The sequence below is a fragment of the Excalfactoria chinensis genome, chromosome 9 (genome assembly GCF_039878825.1).
Source record: "Excalfactoria chinensis isolate bCotChi1 chromosome 9, bCotChi1.hap2, whole genome shotgun sequence".
Classification (NCBI taxonomy): Eukaryota; Metazoa; Chordata; class Aves; order Galliformes; family Phasianidae; genus Excalfactoria; species Excalfactoria chinensis.
In genome coordinates, this window is record NC_092833.1 from 1,480,920 (window position 1) to 1,506,489 (window position 25,570).

The 25,570-nt window shown below is 51.1% G+C and overlaps 3 protein-coding genes across 3 annotated transcripts in view; 1 reads left to right on the top strand and 2 right to left on the bottom strand.

Annotated features, from left to right (window-relative positions):
- Positions 1-17,901, bottom strand: part of SRPRB (SRP receptor subunit beta) — a 40,683-nt gene extending 22,782 nt beyond the window's left edge. The window contains exon 1 of the mRNA XM_072344459.1: positions 17,534-17,901. Coding sequence (XP_072200560.1) covers positions 17,534-17,901 — 368 coding nt within the window. The remainder of the gene's footprint in view (positions 1-17,533) is intronic.
- Positions 96-14,956, top strand: LOC140255993 (galactose-3-O-sulfotransferase 2-like). The gene is made up of 5 exons (XM_072344104.1): positions 96-154; positions 9,317-9,403; positions 11,633-11,743; positions 12,407-13,334; positions 14,060-14,956. The coding sequence occupies exons 1-5, from the start codon at positions 96-98 to the stop codon at positions 14,954-14,956; spliced, it is 2,082 nt and encodes a 693-aa protein (XP_072200205.1).
- Positions 17,902-19,775: 1,874 nt separating the features above from the next.
- PAK2 (p21 (RAC1) activated kinase 2) overlaps positions 19,776-25,570 on the bottom strand; it is a 35,919-nt gene continuing 30,124 nt past the window's right edge. The window contains exons 13-15 of the mRNA XM_072344385.1: positions 24,559-24,755; positions 23,885-24,022; positions 19,776-23,353 (exon numbers count right to left, since the gene is read on the bottom strand). Of these exons, the coding sequence (XP_072200486.1) occupies positions 23,267-23,353; positions 23,885-24,022; positions 24,559-24,755 (422 nt within the window). The 3' untranslated portion in view covers positions 19,776-23,266. The remainder of the gene's footprint in view (positions 23,354-23,884; positions 24,023-24,558; positions 24,756-25,570) is intronic.

Here is a 25,570-nt window from a genome sequence, read left to right on the forward strand (position 1 = left end):
CTTGGGCATTTCCAGCTATGGGGATAAAGGAGAACAAATCCTAGGGAGGTGCAGGGGGCTGGCTGGGGGTGGCTCCAGGGACAGAGTTTGGTGACATGGCGGTGAAGGAGAAAAGAGGAGACTTGTGGCTGGAGGTGGCTTTGCTGAAAGTTGCGTAAGGTTTGGGTAATGGGGTTTCATGCCATAGTTTAATGATAGGTTATACTATAGACAAAGGACACTGCATGGGGAGAAATAGCGTCATGCCACCAATCTTCTTATCTCAGAAGGAAACGAAAATTAACTCCTTTGGGGAATTGGCAGCAAATAAGGGTTGTGCCCATAGCCTTAGAATCATTAAGGTTGGAAAAGACTTGTAAGATCATCAGACCCACCAACAACCCATCACACCGTGCCCACATCCCTCAGTGCCACATCTCCAGGCTCTGAACAACTCCAGGAACAGTGACTGCCCCACCTCCCTGTGCAGCTGTGTGTGTGGTTCTCTGTGCAGCACTGCATGAAATGTTACTCACCAAAAGGGAGAACGCGGTCCTGACCTTGGAGTGGGGCAGTGAGACCACACTGGGTCCATTTATGGCCTGCTTCATTTTGGGCAGTTATGTTTTGTGCACGGCAGCGATGATTTTGTCACCAGCCCAAACGAGTGCTGGCTCTTCAAGGAGTCTCACAGCTCTGAGCAGACAACACCCTGCCTGCTATAAACATGCCTTGGAGAAATAACATGAACAAACAGCACGAAAAGCTTTGTGAAGATCCAATGGCAAACAACACATTTGTTCCTCTTGCACATTCCCCTTGATGTGGGAAATCCCCATGAAAAGACCGGGCTGGCCTTGCATCAAGGACATCTCGCTTGTGTAATGGCAGTGCATGCCAGGGGAGCCACAGCCATCAGCCCATCTCTTCTCCTGCCTCATACAAAGGATGCTAGCACAAACAGGAGCGCTGCAGGCACTGCAGTGGGGCTTTTCCATAGAAGCATAGAGTGGCTTGGCTTGGAAGGGACCTCAAAGATCATCTGGTTCCAATCTCCCTGTCATGGGCAGGGCAATCAGGTTTGTTTTAATGGAATAATTTGACCAGTAGAATGTGAAGGTGTTATCTGGGGAGAAGCAAAACAATGCAGGTTCCTCTCACTCAGTTTCAGCCCTCTAATGTGAGATCTGGCCCTCCTCTGCTATCCAAGGGCTATCTTCAGAGGGCAACCAGCCTGCTGCAGCAACCTGCAATGGTGGGCGCACATGGTGGTTCCCACTTATCATTATCAAAGCCAAATTAAAGGATTAACTGACGACAAGCCAGGCTGCCCCAGTATTAAGGAGAGACATCGGCACCAGGAGCAGCTCAGCCCAGACCCAGCAGAGGTTAACACATTGCAGCATGAACCAGGGCTAGGTCCACTGTACTCACAAGCACCAAAGTACAGGTTGCTCATTGATCCGACTGCCACAGTGTAATTCCTCCTGGTCACAGGTGACCGCTTAAAAATAAAAGTGGGGAGGCAGAAAGGCAGGGCTGGAGGGTACAGGAAGCGTGTCCTGAGGGACACTGCTGGGGCATGCTGATGGAGAGAGGTCAAGGCTGCCAATGGGTCCTGCCTGGCTCATGCACTGAGCAGCACTGTGGGAGCATGGCACCCACAGTATGCTCCATGAATTCTGGTTGCCATCAGCGTTTCCACCACCAAAATCCGAGCAGTTCCTTCCTGCTTTGTTTCTCTCCATCTTTTCCAGTTCCTTTTCCTTGATGCGAGTTGCGGGAAGGAAGAATTCCACCTCACACTGCTTTTTTCCCACTGTCTTCAGGAGACATGCAGCTATTAAACCAGACCCCAAATCACCCCCACTACCTCATCTTCTCTGCCTCATTTTACATCCACGTCTTTAGATCTGAACAGGGTTACATGTGAGGACCATACAGGGTCCTGCCCAGGGTAGATGCATGCAACATGAGCCAGGGAATTGCAGGTAAATTTGCCCTTTGCTGTGCCTTTTGCTGCACTGCAGTGAGGCAGCAGCTGATGGGCTGAGTCCCCTTCTGCCTCTGCCCCATGGCTCATCCCTCTGACCTGCTACACTGTACAGTGCTTCTGACACAGACACAACGCACTATGCCCACAACCATCCTAAAATTCCTCGGATCCCATGTCACTCTCTGCACAGCCTGCTTTCTCAGCACATCAGCCAAAATAAGCTGTCTCAGCAGCCCATTGCACTCCAGAGCCCCATAGAGAGGCACCAAGAAGCTCATTGTCCCTATACAATTTCTTGTCTGAATGCAGAACCCTTCGTCCCAGTGTGGCCACGGGAATACAAACAGAGCCCAGGGGGCCAGGAATCCCTCGGTGCCCTGCCAACAGACACCATTGAAAAGCAACAGAGAGGAAAATAAATGGCCCAGAGGAAGGTCATTCCCTTGGCCCATGGCAGAGGAAAGGAGCTGAAGCCTGGGCAGCAGAGGAGAAGGGTGCAGGTTGTAGTACCTTAGGACAAAGGTCTGCAGCACAACTTGGGTCCCCTCTGAGCAAACAGCGGTGCTTGCTCAGCAAACACACCTGTCCCAACCCTGGACAACTATTTGGAGCTGCCTCCTTCGGGAGGAGGGTTGTGTGAACATCTGCAAAGAGCAATCGTGGCTTTGGGGTGCCTTCCCATGCAAATCACCCCCTCCCCCGTGTTGAACCAGCAACAGAAGAGACATAACCAGAGGACCCAACAGGAGGGAAAACATCCGTGCCCAAAGCACAGCACACGAGGGTCTCCATGCCCACCTTCCTCAGCTCCTGGGCTATCTGTAGGACCGCATTTATGGCACGGGGCCACAGCAGGAAATGCTGTGTGTTGTGTGCCCGCTGCCCACCAGCCCACTCCTCCACACCACCTCCACTTGAGCTCCCAGCCCGTCCCATGGGTTCCAGCTCTCCTCACACATAGACTCTGGACCCAGACCCGTCCCTCTGAACCCCTGACCTGCTGCCAGTGAGAAGCAGCGGCCTTGGCCCGGCACGTAGTGCGGTTTGCACAGCCCGTGCTCAAACACAATGGCTCTGCAAGAAATGCCATGACCTCGAGCCCGCCACGGCCTGCTGCTTTAGCCACAGCTTGTCACAGAATCATTAAGGTTGGAAAAGGAAAAGACCACTAATGCCATTTAGTCTGACCAACAATGTGGACGTGAGTGGTGATGGGATTTAGGTTTACCTGCAGCTCCGCCACCAGCTGAGCTGCAGCAGAACTGAACAGAGCTCCTGGGAGCCCAGCGGGAGCCTGACCTAGAATCACAATCACGAAGGCTGGTAAAAGCCTCTAAGAACACCCAGTCCTACTGTCAACCTGCAGCTGCTGCTGTATGCGGACACTCCCCATTTGCACCATGGGCCACAGATTGCCCAAAGCAGCACCATTCTGTGTAAAAGCAGCAAAATGGATTCATTCCTTCATTAAAAAATACCGACTTTTCTGCAGGCACTTCAGAGGGAGCAGCTCTCCCCATAGGAAAGCTTCAAGTCCAGAGTCCTTCTGGCCAAAGGGAGAAGCAGCAGACCCCCACGTTTTGAGAATGCATCTTAAAAAAGCATTTGGAATGGGAAAAAAAGGCCTTTTGTTATTAAGAAGAAAGCAGGAGATGACTCCCAGACTTTTCAATTTGAAGGTGCTGGCAAAAGGAAGAACCCTTCCTTGTGAATGTGCTGCTGATTGCAGCCATTCCAGCTGATGCTATGAAATCAACCTGGGGGTGGGAAGGGGGAAAGTGTGGTGAAGGGAAAAGCAGAAACAGCCCTTCTTTGGTGCATGGAGCTTCCAAGCAGTCCCAGCCACCCCCTGGATCTCTCTGGGCAGCCAATCTGCTGTTTCTGTGCTGCTTCGATGACCCCTACAGGGACAAGCAGTGCGAAGCTTTAAGTGCCTTGCCTACAAAAGCTATCCGAGCCAACCAGCTCCTCCTCCCTGCTGGAAGCAGAGCCTGAACTCACACATACAGTGATTAAATATCATGATGGTGACAAAGCACAGCCTGGGACGATCTGCTCCCTGGTGGTGAAATATCCCAACTGAATGTCATTCTTGCAGCACAGCCCTGTGCTCCCAATCCTGCTCACTGTCTGATCCCAAGGCCACCTGCAGACAAGCAGTCTGAGCCCACCAACATACAAACAGCCACAAGAAACCTCTCCCACACGCTGCTTTTGAGACCCACACTCCCAATCTGTGCCTTTCTGCTCAGCCGTGGTCGGGAGGAGCAGCTTTAGGAAGCAAAGTGAGCATCTGGTCCCTACCGCTCCTCCGCATGCCAGACCACTGTGCAAACCCGGACCTGTGGGGCAGCCGTTTCACACCCGCATGTCAATGCAGCTTTCCTAGAAGTCATACACACTCTCTCCTACGTTTCAACACGGTGATGTTTTGTTTTCGTTTTCTCAGGTGAGACACCGGTGTTTACCTGGGCTCCCACTCGTGCTTTTAATAAATAGGAGGTGACATCAGAGCATGAGCTCCCCACCCTGTTTGCACGTTGATCTGTTTCCTAAGGCATTCTCGGTGTAAATTCCTCTTCTGCCTGGTTTCCCTCAGTCAACGCAGCTCTTTTATCTGAGCTTCATCTGAAAGCCATTTCTACTATATTGATACGTGCACCAGGCCAGGCTGGACCAGCCTATGTCTGAAAACACACAAGAATTTTGGGGCAGCAGGCAAAAAAATACCAACATTTCACCTCAGAATGCCTTGGAAAGGACATCAAATGAAGAGGGGAGCCATGCTTTCCCTGCTTTGCTGGCATTACCTCTCTTCTGTTCCCCTTTCCTTGCCGTGCAGCAGTTGGTCCTTCCTTTACCCATTTTTCAGTCTCTGTTCATCTTTGGCCTTTCTCAGGTTAAATGCGACTTTCCAAGACAAATCATATTTTCCAAGACAAAAGCATGACAAGGACACATCATAGATGGCAGGTGAACCCATGCAGCCAGCCAGCCCTGAAAAGGGACACGTTGCCATACTCTCCATGGTCAAAGAGGGCTGGGAAAGGCAAGTTCATTCCCTGTGCCTCCAGCTGCACCCAGCTGGTCAGGGAAAGCAGAAACCAACCCCTAGTGACAGCTGGAACCCCACTGAGGCTGTAGGCCTGGGAGGCTGCCAGACAAAGTCCGGGTTCATGAGGGATCACACTTATCTGCGAGGTCCCTGGCGTGGAAACAAAACCAACCCAAAAGAAATCGCAAAGCCTGTTCCCAAGGTGAGCAGAGATGTATTTTGTTGTTCAAAGGCTTCTGATAAGGTGACCAAGATTAAAGTACAAATAAGTGTATGGTAAGGGCCAAAGTCCTAATGCGAACCAAAGAGTGCAAGCCAGAACAAGAACGTGCTTCTCACCACAACCTGAGCACATCCAGCAGCATTGCCTCCTTCATCACACCAAAGGGAAGCTCTGGCTGGTGGTTGCACAGGCCCTGTTTTATCCCCTGCATGGTCCTTCCCAACAGCAAGCTGGGAAGATGCTCACAAGAGCATAACCTGTCCCTGTACCATCATACTACCAGCATCCATACAGCTATTGCCACGCTTTGCTCCCGGCTTCCCATCTTGATGCACTGGTTTCGGTGCCCTCAGTACCTTTTATGGGGTGCCTGGTGTTGATCACTTCCCTGCAGAGGGGCCTGACTCCATTTTCCCAAGAGAGCTGTTAATAGGAACTAATTGAATAAGGGTGCCTCACTCTGAAGGATGCAGATGTAATAAATACTAACTTAAGTAGGCACTAATGGTGGCTGCCCACAAGCAGAAGGGGAGGCCCTGGGGGTGGTAGGTTTAAAAATGACTTGGAAAGCAAACTTACACGTTGCTGATAACGCAGCGCACTGAATTCCCTGAGGAAAGTAACGTCAAAATTATCATGAGCTGTTTCATGAATACGTCCGTCTGGAAACTGGTCTGAAAAGCAAACAACGTTGCACAAAGGGTTTGTTGTTAGATGGCCGGGGAAAAGCTGTTTCCCCCACTGGGCTTTTGCAGGATGGATTGCAGACCTAGGAAAGCCCCAGGTCATGGTGCCCCCCTTCTGTGGTGCTTCTGGGGCTCACCTGACCCATAGTGCTGCCCAGTACCCCCCTCCAAGACCAACCAGCTTCAGGATGCCGCAGCTCGGTTACATCTTGCTGGTGGGAAGAGGCACGGAACAGCTGGAAACCATAGGACTATGGCCCAAACCAAGAGACACAAATGAGTTTAAGGCTGTCCTAACAGGCTGCTGGGGTACGCAGCATGGGAAGCACAAGTGTAGCCATCTCAAGTGAAGATGCTGTCCCAGTTGAATAACGGATGCGTTTTCTGCAACTCCTCCTTGTGGGAGCAACCTCCAGGTCTCTGAAATGCCTGAATGGGGCAAGAGAACAGCAGCCTCAAGCCAGGTACCTCCAACTTCAGCCACTTCAGTAACGTTACTCCTGGCCCTTCCTAAGAGAAGTCTGGCCCTGGGCATGGCTTCTCTGTGACCCTCTGATGATGCTTTTCCCTCTTCAGGGCATTTAAAGAGGGCAGACCAATTCTTTCCAATAAAAAACAGGTTTCATTTATTCTGCATGTGTTCCGCTTTGACTTTAAAGTAAGAAGCCATTTCCAGCAGGAGCTTCACCACTCTCCATTCCCTACTAAGGAAAACTCTGTGGGCCACTTCCACCCCAGGAACCCCCAGAAACCAGGTAAAGTCTCAAAAGACATTTCCTCATCTGCCCCAGGACACCAGTGCCTACTCCTACAGACAACATCCCTTTTTGCCTGCACTCTCCAGGCTACATCCCCATCCCTGCTGCCAACACATTCAAGTACATCAGTCCTGTCCTTGTCTGACAAGGAAAACCACCGCACTGGAGAGCAGCGGTGGCCTTTCTCCCACTTCTTGCTTTCACAGCACCACAGCAGCATCCCATCCTTGCTGCTCCTTCTGTTGAGCCTGGAAAGCCGTTGCTTACTCTCCAGCTTTGCAGCAAGATCCATGCCAGCTGCTCCACCGTATCTCAAAACCGCACCCTTCCGAACACATTGGCCTCATTGTGAAGGGAAAGGAGAGCAAGATTGGTCATCGGCTCTTGATAAAACCTGGGTCTGAGGAAAATGAAAAGGTCCTTTCAGACTTCATCTGTTTGTTTGAAGAGAATGTGAGTAGTGCCTTAGGCTTGTCTGGCCTCCTTACATATTAGTCATGAACCTCAGCCCTCTAGGGAATGGTGGGAGGCTTGGGGGATGCCCTCACTGAGCGTCCTGCAATGCTTGCTGAGTGGTTCAGTTCCATAAGATGGAAATCCCAGCTTGGGTCTCCCCTGGTCTCCACCAGAGCAGTGGTCACCTTCCCACACGATGCTGCTTACCCAAACTGCAGGTGTAGGCTATCAGAGATGCCTGCCTTGCCAACAAAGGTGCAAGATAGAATCAGAATCACCAAGGTTGGAAAAGACCTAAAAGATCATCCAGTCTAACCGTTCACCTATTACCAATAGCTCCCACTAAACCATGTCCCTCAACACAACATCCAGTCTTTCCTTGAACACCCCCAGGGTCGGTGACTCCACCACCTCCCTGGGCAGTCCATTCCAGTGCCTGAACACCCTTTATACCAACATACCCACGACCCTGGCAGAAACCCACCAGTATCCCCTGTAGCTCAGCCCAGCAGAGCAAATGGCTTTCCCTTTGGTGCTTCTGTTCCACAGATGCATAGTCTTGACAAGGAAAGAGGCTGCACAGCAGCAAAAAGGAATAGAGAAGGTCTTGATCAGGATGACAGCCCCAGACTGAAACTCCCCATCCATTACAGATAGCTTTGTCCTTATGGAAACAGCCAAGCTGAGCAGCAGCAAATCCCACAAGTGACAATCCAGGAAGAAGAAACCCCAACAGGAGCAGGATCAGTTCTGGACACCCACATGTTCATGAGCTTCTCCTCTCATTGTGTTTGCATGGGTGCTCCCAGGAACGGGTACCCCATGCCCTGCAGCAAAAAGATCTCTCCCACAGCCCTGCCTGGGGATGCTTGCAGACCCTACAGCAGCACAGCTCCCTAAATGGGCTCGACTATCTCAGATCGCATGAGGAGAGGGGAGAAGCTCCATCCCTCTATCCAGGGTTCCCATTAGCAGTAGAGGCTTTGATCCACACACCCAACAAGCTAGCGCACAGCTCTCACCTGGCCCCAAGCTCTGAGATAAGCTGCCAGGCCGTCAGATAGCAGGAGCACAGGATGGGTGGAGAACGCAGCAGCCCTACAGCAAACTTGTGGTTTCGATGAGGTGAATGGGGAGAGGCAGCACTTGCCTGTGCCAGGGAGAGGTGACAGGAGGGGGAAGGGAACAAGCTGGGCCCCTCTGTCCCTAAGGAACGAGGCGTTGGTCAGAAGGGACCTCAGGTCTGTCTGCCTCTCTCAGAGATGTATGGCCACAGGAGAAGGGATATCACATACCACCAGGGCCCTTGTGGCACATGTCACATTCTCCACTCCCACCGCTGCCCCAGGTGTTGGGTGGCCACATGCAAGCAGCGTGTCCTTGCTGGTGCTGTGTGGGATACAAGGGTGAGCCTTGAAGGGAACGGGTACAGAGGAAAAGCTGCTGAAAAGAGAGGAGAACCTGGAGTTTTGTCATGGAAGAGACCCTCCTGGTTCTCTTTTGTCTTGCATTGTTCACCAGCCAGCTGACCCAGTGCTGTACTGGTACAGGGAAGCACTGGCTTCCAAGCAGGGGGGTTCAGCTGTTGGTCATTCTGGCACAGCACAGTCCTGGTATGGGGGGTAAGGACCTCAGGAGGAACACAGGAGGCCAGGCTGAAGCAGGGATGAGCAGAATGACCTCCAAGCCATGCAGACACAACCCAGTCTGCACAGGATCTCCCCGCAGTACAGACACAGAGATCATATCGCTGCAGCGGTTTTCAGCAGCAAGGACTTAGGAGCAAGCTGTGTCTGCCCTCAGCTTTGCCAAGAAGGCAAGGACATGAGATGGGGAAAAAAGGAGCAAAGATCAATTGCAAAGAGATGGGAGAAAACAGAGCATCAGCGGTCCTGGCTGAGACCAAGGAGGGCAGCAGGGACACAAACACAGGTGGCACCACCACTCCAACCCTACCGTCCCCAAGCAGCCTGCCCATCGCCCACCGAGGTGCAAAGGATTGCTGAGGGTCACCGCAGCCCCAAGGCTGGCTGAGCAAATTGCCACCAGCCGGAGCAGAGCTGGGGGCAGGCGCTGCAGAGCAGGGCACCAGAGGGACGGCACCCAGGGAGGGGCCACCAGATGCAGGCACACAAGCCAGGCTCCCCGTGTTTGCTCTCCCAGACTCTACGCGCTAACCCGACGGCAAGCACCCGCTGCTCAGCCACGGCTGCAGCTCACCATGCTGAAATTCAGGAGGTACCTGATCACGTAAGTGGAATTTTATCTATTAATTACGGCGTTATCTCCTTCGGCACTGGTTGTACTATACCCAGAGGTCACGTCCTTGCGGTGCCTCCGTGCTGAGGAATGGCTGGAGATGGATGTGGTGGTGGGAATGGTTAAACGTGCGGAAGTTTGGGGCGACAACACGTTCTCTTCCAGCAAAGCCCCAGGCACAGCATTTCTCCCATGTGCTAGGCAGGAGCAGCATCTTCTGGAAGGCCCCGTGATGCTGTTTGCAAACAGAAAACCTAATGGATGCACCCAGAGTAAGGTGGGCTCCTGGGGAGGCTCCATTTTGGAGAGATGGGTGAGGAGCAGCCTGGATAAGGCTGGACTTGGATGCAGTGCCCATGGGCAGCCCTCCTGCTGAGAGAGAGCCCTTCCCTGTGCACCTACCACATACACACTGCAGTCCTACGTGTCCTGGTTTTGCTGCCTTCAGTGCAGCTCCTCAGCATCTCCACTGCCTCAGCTCCTCCTTCCTCACTGCGCGCTCCTTGATCCCAAGCAGCCAGCCTGGAGGAAGCACCCTGCCTTTGTGCGAGCCCAATCAGACTGGAAATGGCCACAACGCATGGCACATTTGGGACCACTCGCTCAGTCACCTCCAAAAAGGCAGCTGGTTCAGGGCCCAGACCACAGCTGCGGTGAAAGTTTGCTACCACCTGGGGAGCACCGTGGAAGCAAACCTAGAAGTAAATCTGCATGAAGCACGCATGCATGAGCAGCACCGCTTGCAAGGAAGCACTACACTGCTGCAGCAACACCAACCCTGCTGTTCCGGATGGCATCAAACCTGTTGAAGCATCTGGGATTTGGTCTGTATTCCAAGGCCAGTGACTTCTGCCTTTTCATTTCTGGGGCTCAAACCCACCACCTGAGCCAAGTGTTTCTGCCCTTACTGGGCTCCTGCGTGGCACCAGATGAGGTGGCCATGGCTACCTGCAGGTTGTCGCCAGGTTCTGGGGAGGCTGTGTTGGTGGCTGCTGGCTTGCTCACCAGGCTCATAACCACGTGTCTTCTATTAGGTTTCACTGTCCTAAATGTTTAGATATTGAGAACATCCCAGAAGTCGTGCCTTTGTCTCAACCACTGGAAGTAAATTACAATTAGTCACAACACTTCATATATATATATATGTGTATATGTACATATATATATTTCTGGAATAAAGCCAGGTTTTAATGGCAAACCCAAATCAATGGGATACACGTGATCACTTCAGGCTCTGTGTCTGCCACCACCAGTCACTGGGGCAGGGAGGGCACCCAGCATCCCTCTCCCAGCAGCTCTGGGACCAGCAGGTCTGTATGCAGTTCCAGGCCCCTCATCTGAAACTGCCCACTGATAAAGGACGTGGGCAGTGTCAAAGAATGAGGATTAGAGTGCAACTTCTGACTGCCTTCATCTTTCCTCCCTGGAACCCTCCATTCCCTGCTCAGCAGAGACCACAAAGCAGCACACCGCCTCTCCAGCAGCTTTCCCACCCACAGCAGAGGATTTAACCAGGTCCTCAGCACAAACCAGCCCTCACTACACACCACCATATTCCCATCAGCAGATGTAGTCATCAGCAGAAGTGCAGTGCAAACCGATTCCTTCTCCGGGAAGCTCAGCCCTCCTGCTGCTCCACTGATTCCCCATTGGTAAGCTTAGCATTGAGATCCAGCTCCACCAAGCCCTGTGAGCAGCAAAAAATAAGGTTTTCCAGGACCTGGAGGTGCCCACGCTCAATGTGGCTCCATAGTAAAGCTCAGCAGGAGCTGAGAGAAACAGACAGTAGAGAAGCAACAGCTTCTCCTCTTTGTTTATAGAAAGGGGCCAGACACCTCTCAGCCAGGCAGGGCTGAGTGTGAGCAATGCCTGCTCCCGCTGTTAAAATCATGCTGGCAAGGCATCCCCGAGCAGCAAAGCGACTTTACGGTTATCGCTGTTTACCTTTTGGTGTGATATCTGTATCCTGGCTGGAAATTTCCACTAGGTTCCCCTGCTCAAGCACAGCTGTCGATGTTCATCGGTTATCGCTGTCTCGACACCTCTTCCACCCACGGAAAAATGACCTTATCTTAAAGCTCAATAAAAGTAAATAGAAAACAAAAGACAACTCATTTCTGGTGGGTGTCGCATGGAAGCCTTGAGGTCTCTTTTCCCTCCGCCTTGTGCCTAATGTATTTCTTCCCCCATATGCTGCAATGAGTGCTGTGTTTCCTGCAGGAACCTGAAGGCAATATACAGGTGCCAGCCAGGTCGGCTCTGGATCTCCTTCAGCCTCCTCATCCTCCTCATGGTCTCATTTCAAGTGGTGGAGAAGCTGCAGCCTACCAGGTATGTCCCAGATAGAAGGGCAAACATGCAACTCATCCTCCAGCCCTTCACCGATGGCTGATAGGGGTTAAAACATACCCAACCAAGAGCACAGAAAAATCTGGGTGGGAAGCAACCCCACTGGGGCACCCTCCTCCACCCCCTGCAACCTGCTCAGAGCTGAGCCCTCTTCTGTGGCCAAACAAGGCTGCTGCAGTCTTTGTCTTGCCTGGCCTCAGCACTTTGCAGGATGCAGGCTTTGCTCGTTTCCCTCTTTGCAGCAGGGCATGGCAATGTTGATGTTGAAAGTCCTTCCCATCCTGCATCCAACCCGACCTGCCAAGCTGGTCATACCTAATGGTCCAACTCTACACCCAGCAGCAGTGCTGCCCACCCCATAGAGAGAAAGAGGAGCACTGCTCGGGGATGGCTGCAGAGGAGCTGCCCTCCTTGCATGCTCCTTCCCTCCCCTGCCCCTTTGACTGGTGGCTGTTCTTCCTGCAGCGGGCAGGAGAATCCCCCCCATGCACTTATGGAGAACAGTGGATGGCAGGGCAATTCCCAGGCAGCAGAAAACAGTTAGAGCAGCCTGGCCATTGCCCCAGCTCAACCCAACAGCACACTCAGCGCTCCCAGCAGGGATCCCAAACCTCCTGCTGTCTGTTCATCTTCACCCTGTTGCAGGAACTGTCGCTGTGAGCTGGAGCGTGCCCTGCAGCAGACCACAGACCACAGCCAGGAGAGCCCTGACTATGTCCTCCAGACCCACGGCCTGCCAAGGGAGGATGATCACCCATACAGGCCAAGGAAGGCTGTGCTGGAGCCTGCTGAGAACACACAGGATGGTTTCCAGATGCACCTGTACTACAGACAGGTGACAACACAAAAGAGCAGTCCAGACAAACAAGAGGGGCACTGGGCTTGGCAGCCTGTGGAGAGCAGCAATGAGATGGAAGCCCATCTTCCAGCCCCGCAGCTGAAATCCCAGCTCTCCAGACCCAGAAAAGCAACCAGAGGGGATATATTTCCAGGTATTCCTGAAAGTGCCACCACAGCTCTGGGAGATACCGATGACGGCATCCTCTTCACAAACAGCATCGTTACAGAGGAGCACAAGAAAATAACGTCACCCCAGATGGAGCAGGTGACACTGCAGAGCCCACCTCAGCATCGAGCCATGGGTTCGCCACCCCGACCTTGGGGTGACTCAGTCAAACACCCCGTGCTCAATACAGCCCAGGTCGTGAGGGCAGATGGCTTCTACAGGACAGAGCTGGAGAGAGGACTGCTCCCGAGCTGGACAGAAATCTCTACAGACGAGACGGCCCCTGGGGATGGCGGGCAGGTAGAGGACGTCTTCTTTCAGAAAGCGTGTAAACCCAAGACCAACATCGTTTTCCTGAAGGTCCACAAGAGCGCCAGCAGCACCGTCATGAACATCCTCTTCCGCTTTGGTGAGATGCACAACCTCACCTTCGCCTTCCCGCTCAAGGGCGGCCACCAGCTCTTCTACCCGCACCACTTCATGGCCAAGTTCGTGCAGGGCTTCTCCCCCAAGAAGCCTCCTCAGTTCAACATACTGTGCCACCACATGCGCTTCCTGAGGCCAGAGGTAAGGGGCATGGCCTCTGGGCGTTGGGAGTGGGGCAGGAGCAAGGTGGGGGCACCAGGAAAGCATGGAGGTATTCAAAGATCATACAGTCATAGAACAGCTTCAGTTGGAAGGGACCCTCAGAGATCATCTAGTTCCAACCCCTGCCATGGGCTGAGTCACCAACTGCTAGATCAAGCACTAGGTCAGGCTCAGAGATCATCTAGTTCCAACCCCTGCCATGGGCTGAGTCATCAACTGCTAGATCAAGCACTAGATCAGGTTCCTTATGGCCTCATCCAACCTGGTCTTGAACAGCAATGGGGCATCTACAGCTCCTCTGGGCAGACAGTGCCAGGGCCTCACCGCCCTCTCAGTTAACAGCTTCTCCTTGACCTCTAATCTAAATCTTCCCTCCTTCAGTTTAAAAATCATTTCCCCCTATTCTTCACTATCTACCCATGCAAACAGCTGATTTTCCTTCTGTTCATAATCTCCCTTTAAACAATGGAAGGCCATAATGAGGTCTCCTTATAGCCTTCTCTTCTCCAGGCTGAACAAGGGCATCTCCCTCAGCCTGTCTTTGTAGGACAGGTGCTCCAGCCCTCTGAGCATCTTCACGGCCCTCCTCGTGCATCTCCCAAGGGCTTCTGTAGACAAACTTGATGAAACCATTTCTGCTTTTCCCTCAAGCAGGTCCCTTCACCCTGCCTCACCTTTCAAACTCCATTTTTTCCCCTCTGCAGGTACAGAAAGTGGTTCCCAGAACAGCCGTCTACTTCTCCATCCTGAGGAACCCTGTGCAGCTCATGGAGTCCTCCTTCGTGTACTACAAGGGCACATCGGCCTTCGCCCGCGCCCGCAGCCTGGAGGAGTTCCTCAGCCAGCCCTACCGCTTCTACAACCCCAAGGCTGGTGACAGCCATTACGCCAAGAACCTCATGACATTTGACTTCGGCTTCAATCCCGACGCGGAGGTCACAGCCAAGAGGGTGAACTTAATGCTGAAGGCCATCGAGGCATCCTTTGACTTGCTGCTCATCTCAGAGTACTTCGACGAGTCCATGGTGCTGCTGAAGGAGACGCTGTGCTGGGACCTGGACAGCGTTGTGTCCTTCCCACTCAACAGCAGGGACAGCAGCACCAGGTCCCCACTCTCCAGCATCACAGCCGAGAAGATAAAGGCCTGGAACAGGTTAGACTGGGAAATCTACACCCACTTCAATAGGACCTTTTGGGAGAGGATCGAGCGGGACGTCGGGAGGGAGCGCATGTGGCGTGAGGTCAGGGCACTGCGGCAGAGGCAAGCTGAGCTGGCCAGGACCTGCCTGCAAGGGATGGGCAGCGTGAGTCCAAAGGACATCAAGGACTCCTCCCTGAGGCCGCTGCAGTACGGCAATGCCAGGATCTTGGGCTATAACCTCAAGCAAGGCTTGGACGAGGCAACAGAGCACATGTGCCGGCGCCTGGTAACCCCGGAGCTGCAGTACAGCACTGCTCTCTACAAGAAGCAGTTCCCCCCGAGCCCCCCACAGAACACCCCCCAGAGGCCCCTCCAAAAGCCCCCTCAGCTCGCTCCCTCACTGCAGGGCATGCAGAAGAGTAAAGCCTTGCGGTACAGGCTGGAGGGCACCCGGCACTGAGCCCCCATCCCGGCCTCGTTCTCCAGCTCCCTCCGCTGAGGACAGCCGACCACCCACCCCCAGGGTCTGGTGTCACTGCTCGCCTGGTGCAGCCCGGGTGGGATGTGAGGTCTGCAGAGGCTCTGCCGCCCCTGACCACCAGAGCCCTTAGAGCGGGCCCCACAGTGGGCCCTGAGGGCTTACCTTGCTGTGATTCTTCTGGGGTCACTCCTGAGCCAGCAAAGATGAACCCCAGCCTCCACAGGAGGAGGGGATGCAGGGGACGGGGAGGATGGCAGCACTGGGGCTGCTTGTCCCGCAGCGAGAGGACTCAGCAGGAACGGGACACTAAGCTGCACGATGCCAGGAGGCAAAACAGGCTGCAGCTGGAGGTGGTGAGGGGCCAGGCTGTCCATCAGGGCTGCAGGGCTTCATATACACCTCAGGAATGCTTCTGTCTGTCCAGCTGCATTCTCTCCTCCACAACGCCTCAGTGCTGGGAGAGCAGCCTCTTAATTAAAACCAACAGTGTTCAGCGTCACTCCTATTAAACTCCCCTTCATTACGGTAGATGAACTCAGCAGCCCAACAAAAAGGCACCTCCTGAGCATCTCTGTGCCAGGCATCCCAGCACTCTGCTTGGAGCAGCTCTGGGAACGTTCCATGCTCTGCCCAGGGAAAACAATACAAGCATCAGCCACGATGAGGTCAGTCATAAAGAAAAGGTAGGACCAGCACAGCAGTTTGGACAAGAAATGAACCCCAACCCTAAAAGCTTTTCCAGAGCCTTGATGGTTTTGCTCTGTGCTCCATAGTGTAGATCTGAAATAACCCCAGAACGAATGTCCCCATTTTCTGCACAATTTCCAACCCAAAAGATATTCAGGAAAGGGAAAAGAAAACATGAGTGGAGGATTTGAGATCCCCACAACCCATTGGAAAGGGAGAGTTGAGGGTCTCTGTGTCCACCAGGAGGGGAGGGGAGGGCACACCACACACCTGGGTACCAAACCCACATCTGTCACCATCACTGCGGTTGGGTGCCACTTCATTACTCTGCCAATCAGGGCTGGATCCTGCCTGCTGCTGAAGGCAGGAGCTGGTCTCCTTCAGGCCATGCTCAGGTTCCCATGGAGGACACCAGGAATTCCACACCCAGAACAATGTTTATATCAGAGCGCTGTGTTAGCAGGGACATTTCACATAGTCACAGAGAGCAGCCCAGGGCTGGGACTGGCAGGGGTCTGCATGCAACCACCCAACACCTGCACTGCATACCAGAGCCACGTATTATATCAAAGGTGCTTTATGAACCCGTCATTGTCACCTTGCAGCTCCCCAGCTGCAAGCAAAACACAGGTTAAGCACTGCATCGGGGGAGCAGGGCATGCTGTGCCCACGCTGTGCCCTTCTCCCTGAGCTGTGCGATTTGGAAGCTTCAGCTGAGCTCAAATAATGCCAGACTTTACAGATAGCCTCCTCCTCACCCCAAGTCTCCAAGACTTATTACACTGTTTTTATGGCTGTAAGAGAAACAGACAGATGATTTCAAACATGACATGATGCAACCACCTGGGAGTTACCCAAGCGTGCCCACGCAATGGTCCTGAGCTCCTGCAATCTTCCTGTGTACGCCAGACAACCAGTCATTGCTGCAAACACATTAGTTTCCCCTTTGCAGGCTTGGACGTGCAAAATGCTCCGTGCCAGAACTGCTCCCCAGCAGAGGGGCTCAGGCATGAGGCGCTGGGTTGCTCTTCTCCCCTTTCCCCTTCTGCCGCTGCTCTCCATCTTCCACATGCGTCACCCTGGCCTTGGGAATCTTGTATTTGCTCTTCTGGCCGTACAGCAGGTTTTTTTGGAAGAACCTCGGGATGTTGCCTTGGTAGAGCAAGAGGGCGGCGAGCATACCTGAAACAAGAGCGTGCTCTCTCGTGTGCATGCACCCTCACTATGCGAGGCTTACAGTGACCCAGAAGGGCCGTCAGCCCTTTGCTGGGAAGCGTTTGGATGGTGGGACGTGCCCCTTACACAGCTCACCTGCGAGGGGCCCCAACCAGTACACCTGGATGTACTCCTGCAGGCTGCTCCCTGTGCACAGGAAGGTGCTGGCAGTGGCCAGGGCAGGGTTGAAGAAGGCTCCTGTGGCCGGCGTGGCTGCGTGGGGAGGAAAACAGGGCTGTCAGCATCCTCCCCTGTGCCAACACACCACCTGCTGCCCAGACACCCTTACCTGCTGTCCACCCCAAGGTAAGTGGAAAACAAACATTGCAGCAGTCATCCCCGCTCAGCTGGAGCCCTGGGAAGAGGAGCTGCTCCTCCCCATAAACCAGGCTGCAGGGGAAGGAAGGGGTGCACTCACCTACGTAGGTCAGGAAGGTGACAGTGGTTGCCAGGACAGGCAGCCGGCACAGAGCAGGGCTGCGGCGCACCCTGAGGAGGATGAGGTGGAAGAAGAAGGAGCAGGCAGCCTCCACCAGAGCTCCGAGATGGGGGGACGTGCGGATGGAGGAGCTGCACTCAGAAGCCATCAAGTTCTGGATGAGGTGGAGCTGCGTCAGCTCCCAGGACCAGTAGAGCTTGGTGAGGGCCCAGCCCATCCCCGCACCCACACACTGGACCAGCAGTTTGGCCACAGTGGCCACGAAGCCACATTCGAAGAGAAGGAACTCCTGGAGAGAGATGGTGGGGTTGGCAGCTGCTCCGTTTGTGCAGGCGGTGTGAACCACGAAGAGGAGGAAGAACAGGGTCAGGACCACATCGGGGCCGAGGCCACCCCACGGGCCGATCTCCAGCAGCATCCTCAGCTCCAGACAGCCAGAGCATAGCTGCAATGAGCCTGCCAGCTCTGCAGCCAGGCACCGCAGCAGCCCCGGGGCCAGCAGCCTCTTGGAGAGCCGCCTGAACACCTCGCACGTGCCAAGCACCAGGAAGAAAAAGACGATGGAAACGTTCAGGCCGGACATGGCAAAAGGTGCACGAGGGAGAGACAGAGCCACGCAGCTTTCAGCCCCCGGGGAGGAGTAGAAAAGCCTCCAAGCCTCTGTTTTATAAGGCTGTGCAAAAGCAAACGTGGCACCTGCCCAGCGGCCAGGAGGCTTTGGGAAACACCACACATGCGAGCTGCAGGACACACGGGGACAAATGCTGCCCAGAGCTGCTCTGGTCTTCCAACTTGTTGCTTCCCACTCCAGCGGAGCCTGGCTGGCATACTCTGCCCTGTCCTTGTCCCCGGTGAGACCTCACAGTGTGGTTTTTAGTGGCAGGGACATTTTGGCTCCTTCTGCTGGATGGGATCTCTCCCAGCTGCACTGGCAGAACTGCTGTCACCATCAAATAACGACAGCACCTCTTGGGTTCTGCCCACGTCTCCCATTCTGACAGTGGGAACAGCAGCTCACTCCTCACTGACACATCCCACAGGGATCACCATCCCCCACACAATGGGAGCCAGCCCTGCTTTCCTTCCTCAGGACATTTGTTCCCCCAGGTGCTCACCCAATGGTTGTTTTAGGAAGGTTCCTGGTAAGGGCAGCACACGGTGCTTGCATTGGGAGCCTCGGCAATCCCAAACCACTGTCAACAACTTCTCCACCAAACCCTCCTGACCAAATCAGCTGGGCTGCGATCAACCTGCCCCCAAACCCATCACCATTTCACTACTCTTAACCTATCCCAACAGAAGACAAGTGCGCACCTTTGGCCTAATACAAACACACCTTGCCCAAAGACAGGAAGATGAAACACGCTTCAAAAGACTCAAAACTTACTTTTTTTCCCCTCGGCTCGCTGAAAATCCTAGCATTTTAAGGTCTGCTCAAGGCTTCAAAACCTATTTCCCATCCACCGTCCGTAACTACGGCATCAGTATGTAACTGTAGGCATTGGCTGGTTGGTCCACCGCTACAGTGGGGGAACAACAGCATGAGATGCCCACTACAAACAATCTCCATAGCAAAGTGCAAGTTGCACAAGATGCAGCTGTGCAGGTCGCTGGGACAGGCAGGAGCAGGCAGAGCGCTGTGCTTTTGTCCCATGAATCGCAGCAAAACCCAGCGCTGCTCACCTCAAAGCAACTTCAGTGCCCGTATCCAGCTGAATTGGTTCTACTAAGCACCTTCTCTCTCCTCCCGCCAGCTGTTTCCACCATAAGTTACATGCAAACATCAGTTAAGAGCATTTCTTATGCTGAAAACATTTTGTCTGGCTGAAAACGTTTCCAAAGTCACACTGTTTCTTGGCTTTCCTCTGTCAACAGTATGAGGAAGGTTCATAACATGCAAGAAAGGGAAGGAGGTGATTTCCCAACAACACACGGGAAACGCACAGCACGGGTACTTTGAGATCCACAGCCAGGCCAGAAACATCATCTGGGTTTCAACTGAACCAATCCTAAACCCAAGAGGACATTGAAATGAGCTTCTCTTCTTCAACCGGACTGCACTTTGCAATAGTGGAAGATGCAGTGATGATGAAAGAAGCCGCTGCTTCGCTCCACTTGCAAAAAGAGCACGGGATCTCTCTTCAGTGATGGATGAAGCATGTGCTCCGGACCTTCTCGCTCCCATATGCCGCTCCACAGCATGGTGCAGGAGGTGCAAAGACATGCAGCATGCAGACACAAGTGCATGTGAAGCTGGTGAGTAATAACATTGAAAAAGAAACAGAACAGGCTGGCATAGCATAAAATTACATCCACCACCATTAAAGCTCAGTTACAAACCAACACGTTCTGCTCATCTCATTAAGACCTCCAAACATTTACTCCTCCCAGCTATTCTTGTGTTAGAAGACAAGGGGAAGGGGAGGAAAAAGATGGCTGTTGTTTTGTTTTTTAGAAGTTTATTTCTAGCCCTGAAAGAACAGTTATTAAACAAAGTCAACAAATACAGTAGTTAATATTGCAGTAACAATTAAATAACATAATGGGATTAAATTACACAAAAGGCGACATTAAAATCTGAAGACGGTTAAAAAAATAAAAGAGAAAGCTTGCACTCACTTCCATTTCCACTGATAGCGTGAGGGACAGAGGGAAAACGGACCAGAGACACAAATCCAGCTGGAGAGACTTGCTCAGCTTTCTGGGTCCCCCAGCCACCCTCCAGCACAGGAGCTGCCTTAGTTCAAAGCGCACGCTCCCAGCACCATGGCTGCTTCCCACCAGCAACCCGCTTTGTTCGACTGTAACAGAGATCCCGAGAGTTGCACATCTCCTGCACACGTGCATCCCAGCCACGAGCTGCCCAGCTCTGTACGCCCAGCCAGTCACTCCAATATACATGGCATCCCACACGCATCACACGCAGATTGGATGACGAGCCAATCTGGGATCCTAAACTGGCACCCAAGAGAGCGAGACGTGTGGGAAGCCCAGCACTTTCCAAAGCAAACTCTTCCTTTTCAGCATCTACCCAAACTCGGGCCGTTCTGTTTGTCTGCCTTAGCCAAGTTGAGCAGCAGCAAGTCTTAAACATGCACATCTCCATTCAGGGATAAAAACCAAACAAACCCATGGCTCACATCTTTGTTTCGCAGACATGCAGCTGACATTGGCAGAGAAACCCCCAGAGACACAGAGTACAGCAACCCCCTCATGGCTCCCCACTTCTGCCAGCTCAGCTGCTCCCAGCTCATCTCTGACCCCACCTCGCAGCACTCCTCAACTCAGAGCTAACACCATTCCAGCAAGCATCAAGATATGTTTTGTAACTCCGGGGCTAAGTCTTGTTTGCTAGGATGACTGTAAGCTTGGAAACCACCTCCTAAGTAGACTAAATTGGACCAATTTCATAATAACAAGTTTAAAACCGTTCTCATAATCAATAAAAGTGAACTAATAAGTTAAAATTACTTATGATTTCATGGTTTGCTTTTTTTCTTTTCTATTAAAAACTTCTAAATTTATCACAAGTTATACTTATCTTACTGTCTAGACTGTGCCATCAAAACAAATAAAAGAAAGATTAAAAAAGAAAACAAAAAAAGGAAGAAAAGAAAAGCTCCCACCTTAACTCTGGCACAAGGAGTTTCACAAAGTCCATTGCCAGCAATGGACAAAGAGGGAATCATCAATAAGACAGGTTTTTTTTCCTCAGCCAAGCTTCCTTGCTACTTCACACTGATCAGGAAGCCAGACACATTCAAACCAAGAGCAATGCCATTCTAGTGTTTACAGAGTCCATGGCCTGCAATACACTTTGCCTGGGAAGTGCATCTGGATTTATTTGCCTGGAATGAGACACTATCTTGAACTTAAAGCCACAGCTATTCTCACACATACAGCTAGAGAGGTTTTGCCCTCAGATGGTGCAGTTAACATACTGTACTTGGGTTCCTACCACACAAGAGCAGAACACAAACCGAGTGGCGGCAGCGCTACAGATCCCTGCACAGTAAGGCACCTGGTTGGCACAAAGCTGACGAGTCCCAGCCAACCTTTTGGGATCGCAGACCTGCTCACCTTCCCTCACCAACTGACACAGGCTCAGCAGTCCTGGCCGGCTGCTCTCAGCTCTGAGTTTTGTCATAGCTTGGCTTCCAGTCCCCAAGACTTAATTTTTTCTATCGCTGTACAAATTAGCTGAAAATGACTTCTATCTTCTGCCAGCAATGCTTGGAAAGGTGTGTCCTCCGTTAATACCCAGCAATAACCCTATCCATCCCAGGTCCTGCCCACTGCAAAAGTGATCAAACCCCAGTAAAGTAACAGTTATTCATTCACAGAATCATTTGGCACATTGTAACTACAGTTAGTTCTTCATTAAACTGTTTGGGAAGTTGAAATGCATAGACTGTAGCACTAAAAGAAGCCCGGGGCACAGGGTCTTTTACGCTTGCCCCATTAACACACCAAGAAATGATTTGCTGAAGGCGCTCACTGTCCCTCAGAGGGAGGCACTTTTTCTTGCATTGAATGTTCAACTTCAGCCGTTCTGGCTGGTGTTGTCTGCAGTGAGAAAGGGTCAGTGTGATGATGCATCAAGTCTCTTCAGCTTCCAACCAGCCAGTGAAATAAGCCCCGTGGATGTCTGAAGGCACTGTTCTCCATTCTCAGCCTCCTCCTTCTTCTCAGAACAGCACTCTGGCGTATCCAGGTGTTTATAATCCTCTGTTCGAGAAATCCTGCGTCTGCAGTGTCCTCAGATCTGATGACTTGTTTCGGTTTCATTAATACAAACGGAGCACATACAAAACTGGAAAAACAAAATAGCTCTAATACTTAAATTCCGACAACTCCATAAGTTGATGCATTACTTGCTTGGGGAAAAAAAAATTACAACATATACAAAAAACGTATTTGATACAAGAAAGGAAATGTAAAATAAAAAGTCAAAGGCACCAGCATAACTTCCAAAGCCCAAGTCAGAGCACAGATACAATACATGTTTTTGAACCACCCACCACACCAAGCAAAATACCCCTTTAAGCTTCTGGCCAGCAAGTCTAATGGGAAAAAGAAGACACAGGAAGACAGCTGGAATCGTTTTCTTGCCCTGACTATAGCTGATCATTTGATCATAAATAAACTATCTGACCCTTACCTACATATCCATACACTGACATCCAAAGACTTGACCAATGATGAGGTTTCTATAGAGTAGCCACATCTTTGATTAATAGTCCACAGAGCACAGGCATATGAAAAGCATCTGAATACTTCTCTTCCCCCTCTCTCCATACATGACTTAAAAAGCAAAATAAATCTCTCGCATTGTGATTTCTTAAGTAGCCACGTTGGTAATTAAACAGTTGAGTGACAGCTAATCTGTATAAGGAAGAAAGGGCAAGATGTACCTTCACATTTGTCACACTTGCCATGAATCTTGTCATTTGGGAGCTTACTAGAGCAGTTTACAGACAGAGGAAGAGGAGAATGAAAGAGATCAGCTGGTAAAATTAGTGCTGCTCTCTGAAAGCTTGAATCGGTCATTCAAGTACTAAAAGCACCCACAAGGGTACAGTGAATGGGAGTTGTAACAGTAAAGTCAATAAAGCCCTTAAAAACCCTGGGCATGCTAAGTGGCATTTCTGGGCTGTCTGGAGGAAGAAAAAAAAATATATATAGGAAAAAAAAAAGGAAAAAAAAGCCAGTATTTCAGTCCTCAATTCCTTCTGGACCCCAGAAAGGGATCATTAGATCCGCCACAATTTATGTCAGGTGTCTTCTGGATGAGAGCTGCTTCCCTTTTGCAGATGTTCCCCCCACCCCGCCCCCAAATCTCTTCCCTCCCACCAGAAGTGTAACAGTTTCATATATTAAAAAGATTTGTAAAAAAAAAAAAATAATAATAATAATAACAAAAACAAATGTAGGCCGTGGCATTAATGTTAGCGGTTACTCTTCATTGCTTCTTTGGCTGCCAGGATCAGTGGCGTCAAGCTAGACAAAGGTTTGGCCAGTTTCAAGAAGGGATGCTGCCAGGAAGAGAGAAACACAGTAAATTAGTGAAAGACAGTTTAAAAAAGCCAGTGTAAGGCACATGTTCATACAGCTCTTCCCATCCTGAGATACAGAAAGTAGTGCAAATATTATCAGTGCTTCTGAAGGAACAGACTGAGTGGCTCATAGCACTCACAGCCTGCTCATCAACCCTCCTCTTCCCAAAACAGTATCAGCCTTTTGCTTTTCAGTAAGAGGTTTCCTGCTCAAATGGCTTCTCTCAGTCCTATTCTGCTCACTTTAAAGGCTCTATTACAGTAAATCACCACTCGTTAGATAACGTGGCAGAATGATGGCGCAGATTACTGCCAGCAGGACTTCGGAACATCCAGTACAACCCTTGATGACTGTGTTTCCTCCCAACTTACTCTCCCCTGAAGTCCTTTCCCCTTTACTCAGAGGAAAACACAGAACAGAAGGGTGTGTTAGTCTGCAGTGCCTTTTAAAACACGCTTACCTTAGAAGTGGCCTCTGTATCTCAGACTCTGAGAGAAGCTGACTCTTACCTGTAGCAATTCTTTGGCTGATCCTCTTTTCTCAACATCCATCTCCAAACATCGGTTTAAGAAATCCCGGAATATTGGGGATAGTTTCTCGGGGTTCTGAAGCTCTGGTGTGCCGTTAGTTGCTATCAAATATAACGCCTGTAAAACGGGAATGTTGTACAACCAGATCAAGCCTTTAAAAGATGACAACGGACTGGCCTAGAGACAATATCTCAGTCTAGATGAGTAAGAGCCCGCAGTCTACCTTGCTTCTCCTTGATGAGATGAAAAATGCTAAGAATGCCACTTAAAGGAAGTTGCAATTTATTCTTGCTGCTAGTAAAATAACCTTCTAAATCTTTTGGCAACAGTTACTCAAGAGATGCATCCAAAAGAAAGTACCAGACTGACAAAGCAGCATGTTTCATAACCTGCTGGATTTACCTTTCCTAAACTAAGGTAGAAGACGGAATTCAAAGTCTAAGGTTTCATGAAGGTACAATTTGCACATATATTCTGAACAGAGTGCAAATTCAAGACAGCTGTCATCCTTTTGGATGGCATTTCCTTGCACTACTGAAGCTTGTTGTCTGTGGGCTTTCTTTGTAAGGTAGATGCTATCAAGAATCACACTGAACCCACTGAGAACATTCACCTGATAAACACCCACAAACGGTTATATCTGCATTTCTTACCCTCAGGGGGTTTTCATTGAGGTACGGGGGTTCTCCTTCCACCATCTCAATAGCCATGATGCCTAGAGACCAGATATCCACTTTAGGGCCATAGGCTTTCCGTGTGACGACTTCGGGAGCCATCCAGTAAGGAGTTCCAACCATAGTGCTGCGCTTGCTCTGCTCTGGGGTGATCTGAGCACAGAAACCAAAGTCGGCTGTAGGATAACAGAATTTAAAGAAGTTACCTTGGTGCATCCCATGGAAGTGGACTTCTTAGTCTTCTCTATTACTACACACATACGTTACTCCTCCACACTCGAGGGGCTTCTGATGGAAGGGGAACATTTCCTCTCCCCACCATATTCTCCATATTACAAACTACAATGTGCAAAACACGCATAAAACCTTAAGATGTTTAAGCAGGGCAGGCTTATGTGGGAAAGGTAAGGCTTTCTGTCCTCTCAAAGAGGGACATAAGTATTACCCTGTACAGGAGTGGTATTTTGCCCAGTGCTTCCTTCAATATTCCTAGACTGGTACCAGCCCAAAAACAAATGAAGCAGAACAGCAAAGGCAACTGTTGTGTGCATGGTATGTACTGCCTGAGCTAAAAAAGGACCATCTACAAATCATGGATTCTGCTCTGCTCAACAGATGTCGTTTCTGCAGCCATTGAGTTCAGCGCTTCACAGCAATTTGGTCAACAAATACAGGTACTACAGCTGACAGAGATATGGAAACTCAGAGGAAGGAGCCTGGACAAGCAAACCTCTCCACAAGGTAACTACTTGAAGAGAACAACCACACTCAAGAAAACAAGAAAAGTCACCTATTCCTATAGCCTTCAGGTGCAGCAGCAATGCATGTTCCATCATGTTACTTTATCCAGCTGCAGCACTCCCACTTCCCAGGCATGTAAAGCATCAATAAGAACACAGTTAAGGCAGGAAGAAGATTTTACTTTATTATTGACACTAAGTTTAAGAGAGAGAAAGAGAAAGAGAGAGAGAGAATTTTAAGTTTCGAATCA

Coding starts and splice junctions, on each gene's coding strand:
- LOC140255993 (XM_072344104.1), top strand. CDS start 96: ATGGCGGTGAAGGAGAAAAGAGGAGACTTGTGGCTGGAGGTGGCTTTG. Junction 11,744..12,406: donor GAGAAGCTGCAGCCTACCAG/GTATGTCCCAGA, acceptor ACCCTGTTGCAG/GAACTGTCGCTGTGAGCTGG. Junction 13,335..14,059: donor TGCGCTTCCTGAGGCCAGAG/GTAAGGGGCATG, acceptor TCCCCTCTGCAG/GTACAGAAAGTGGTTCCCAG.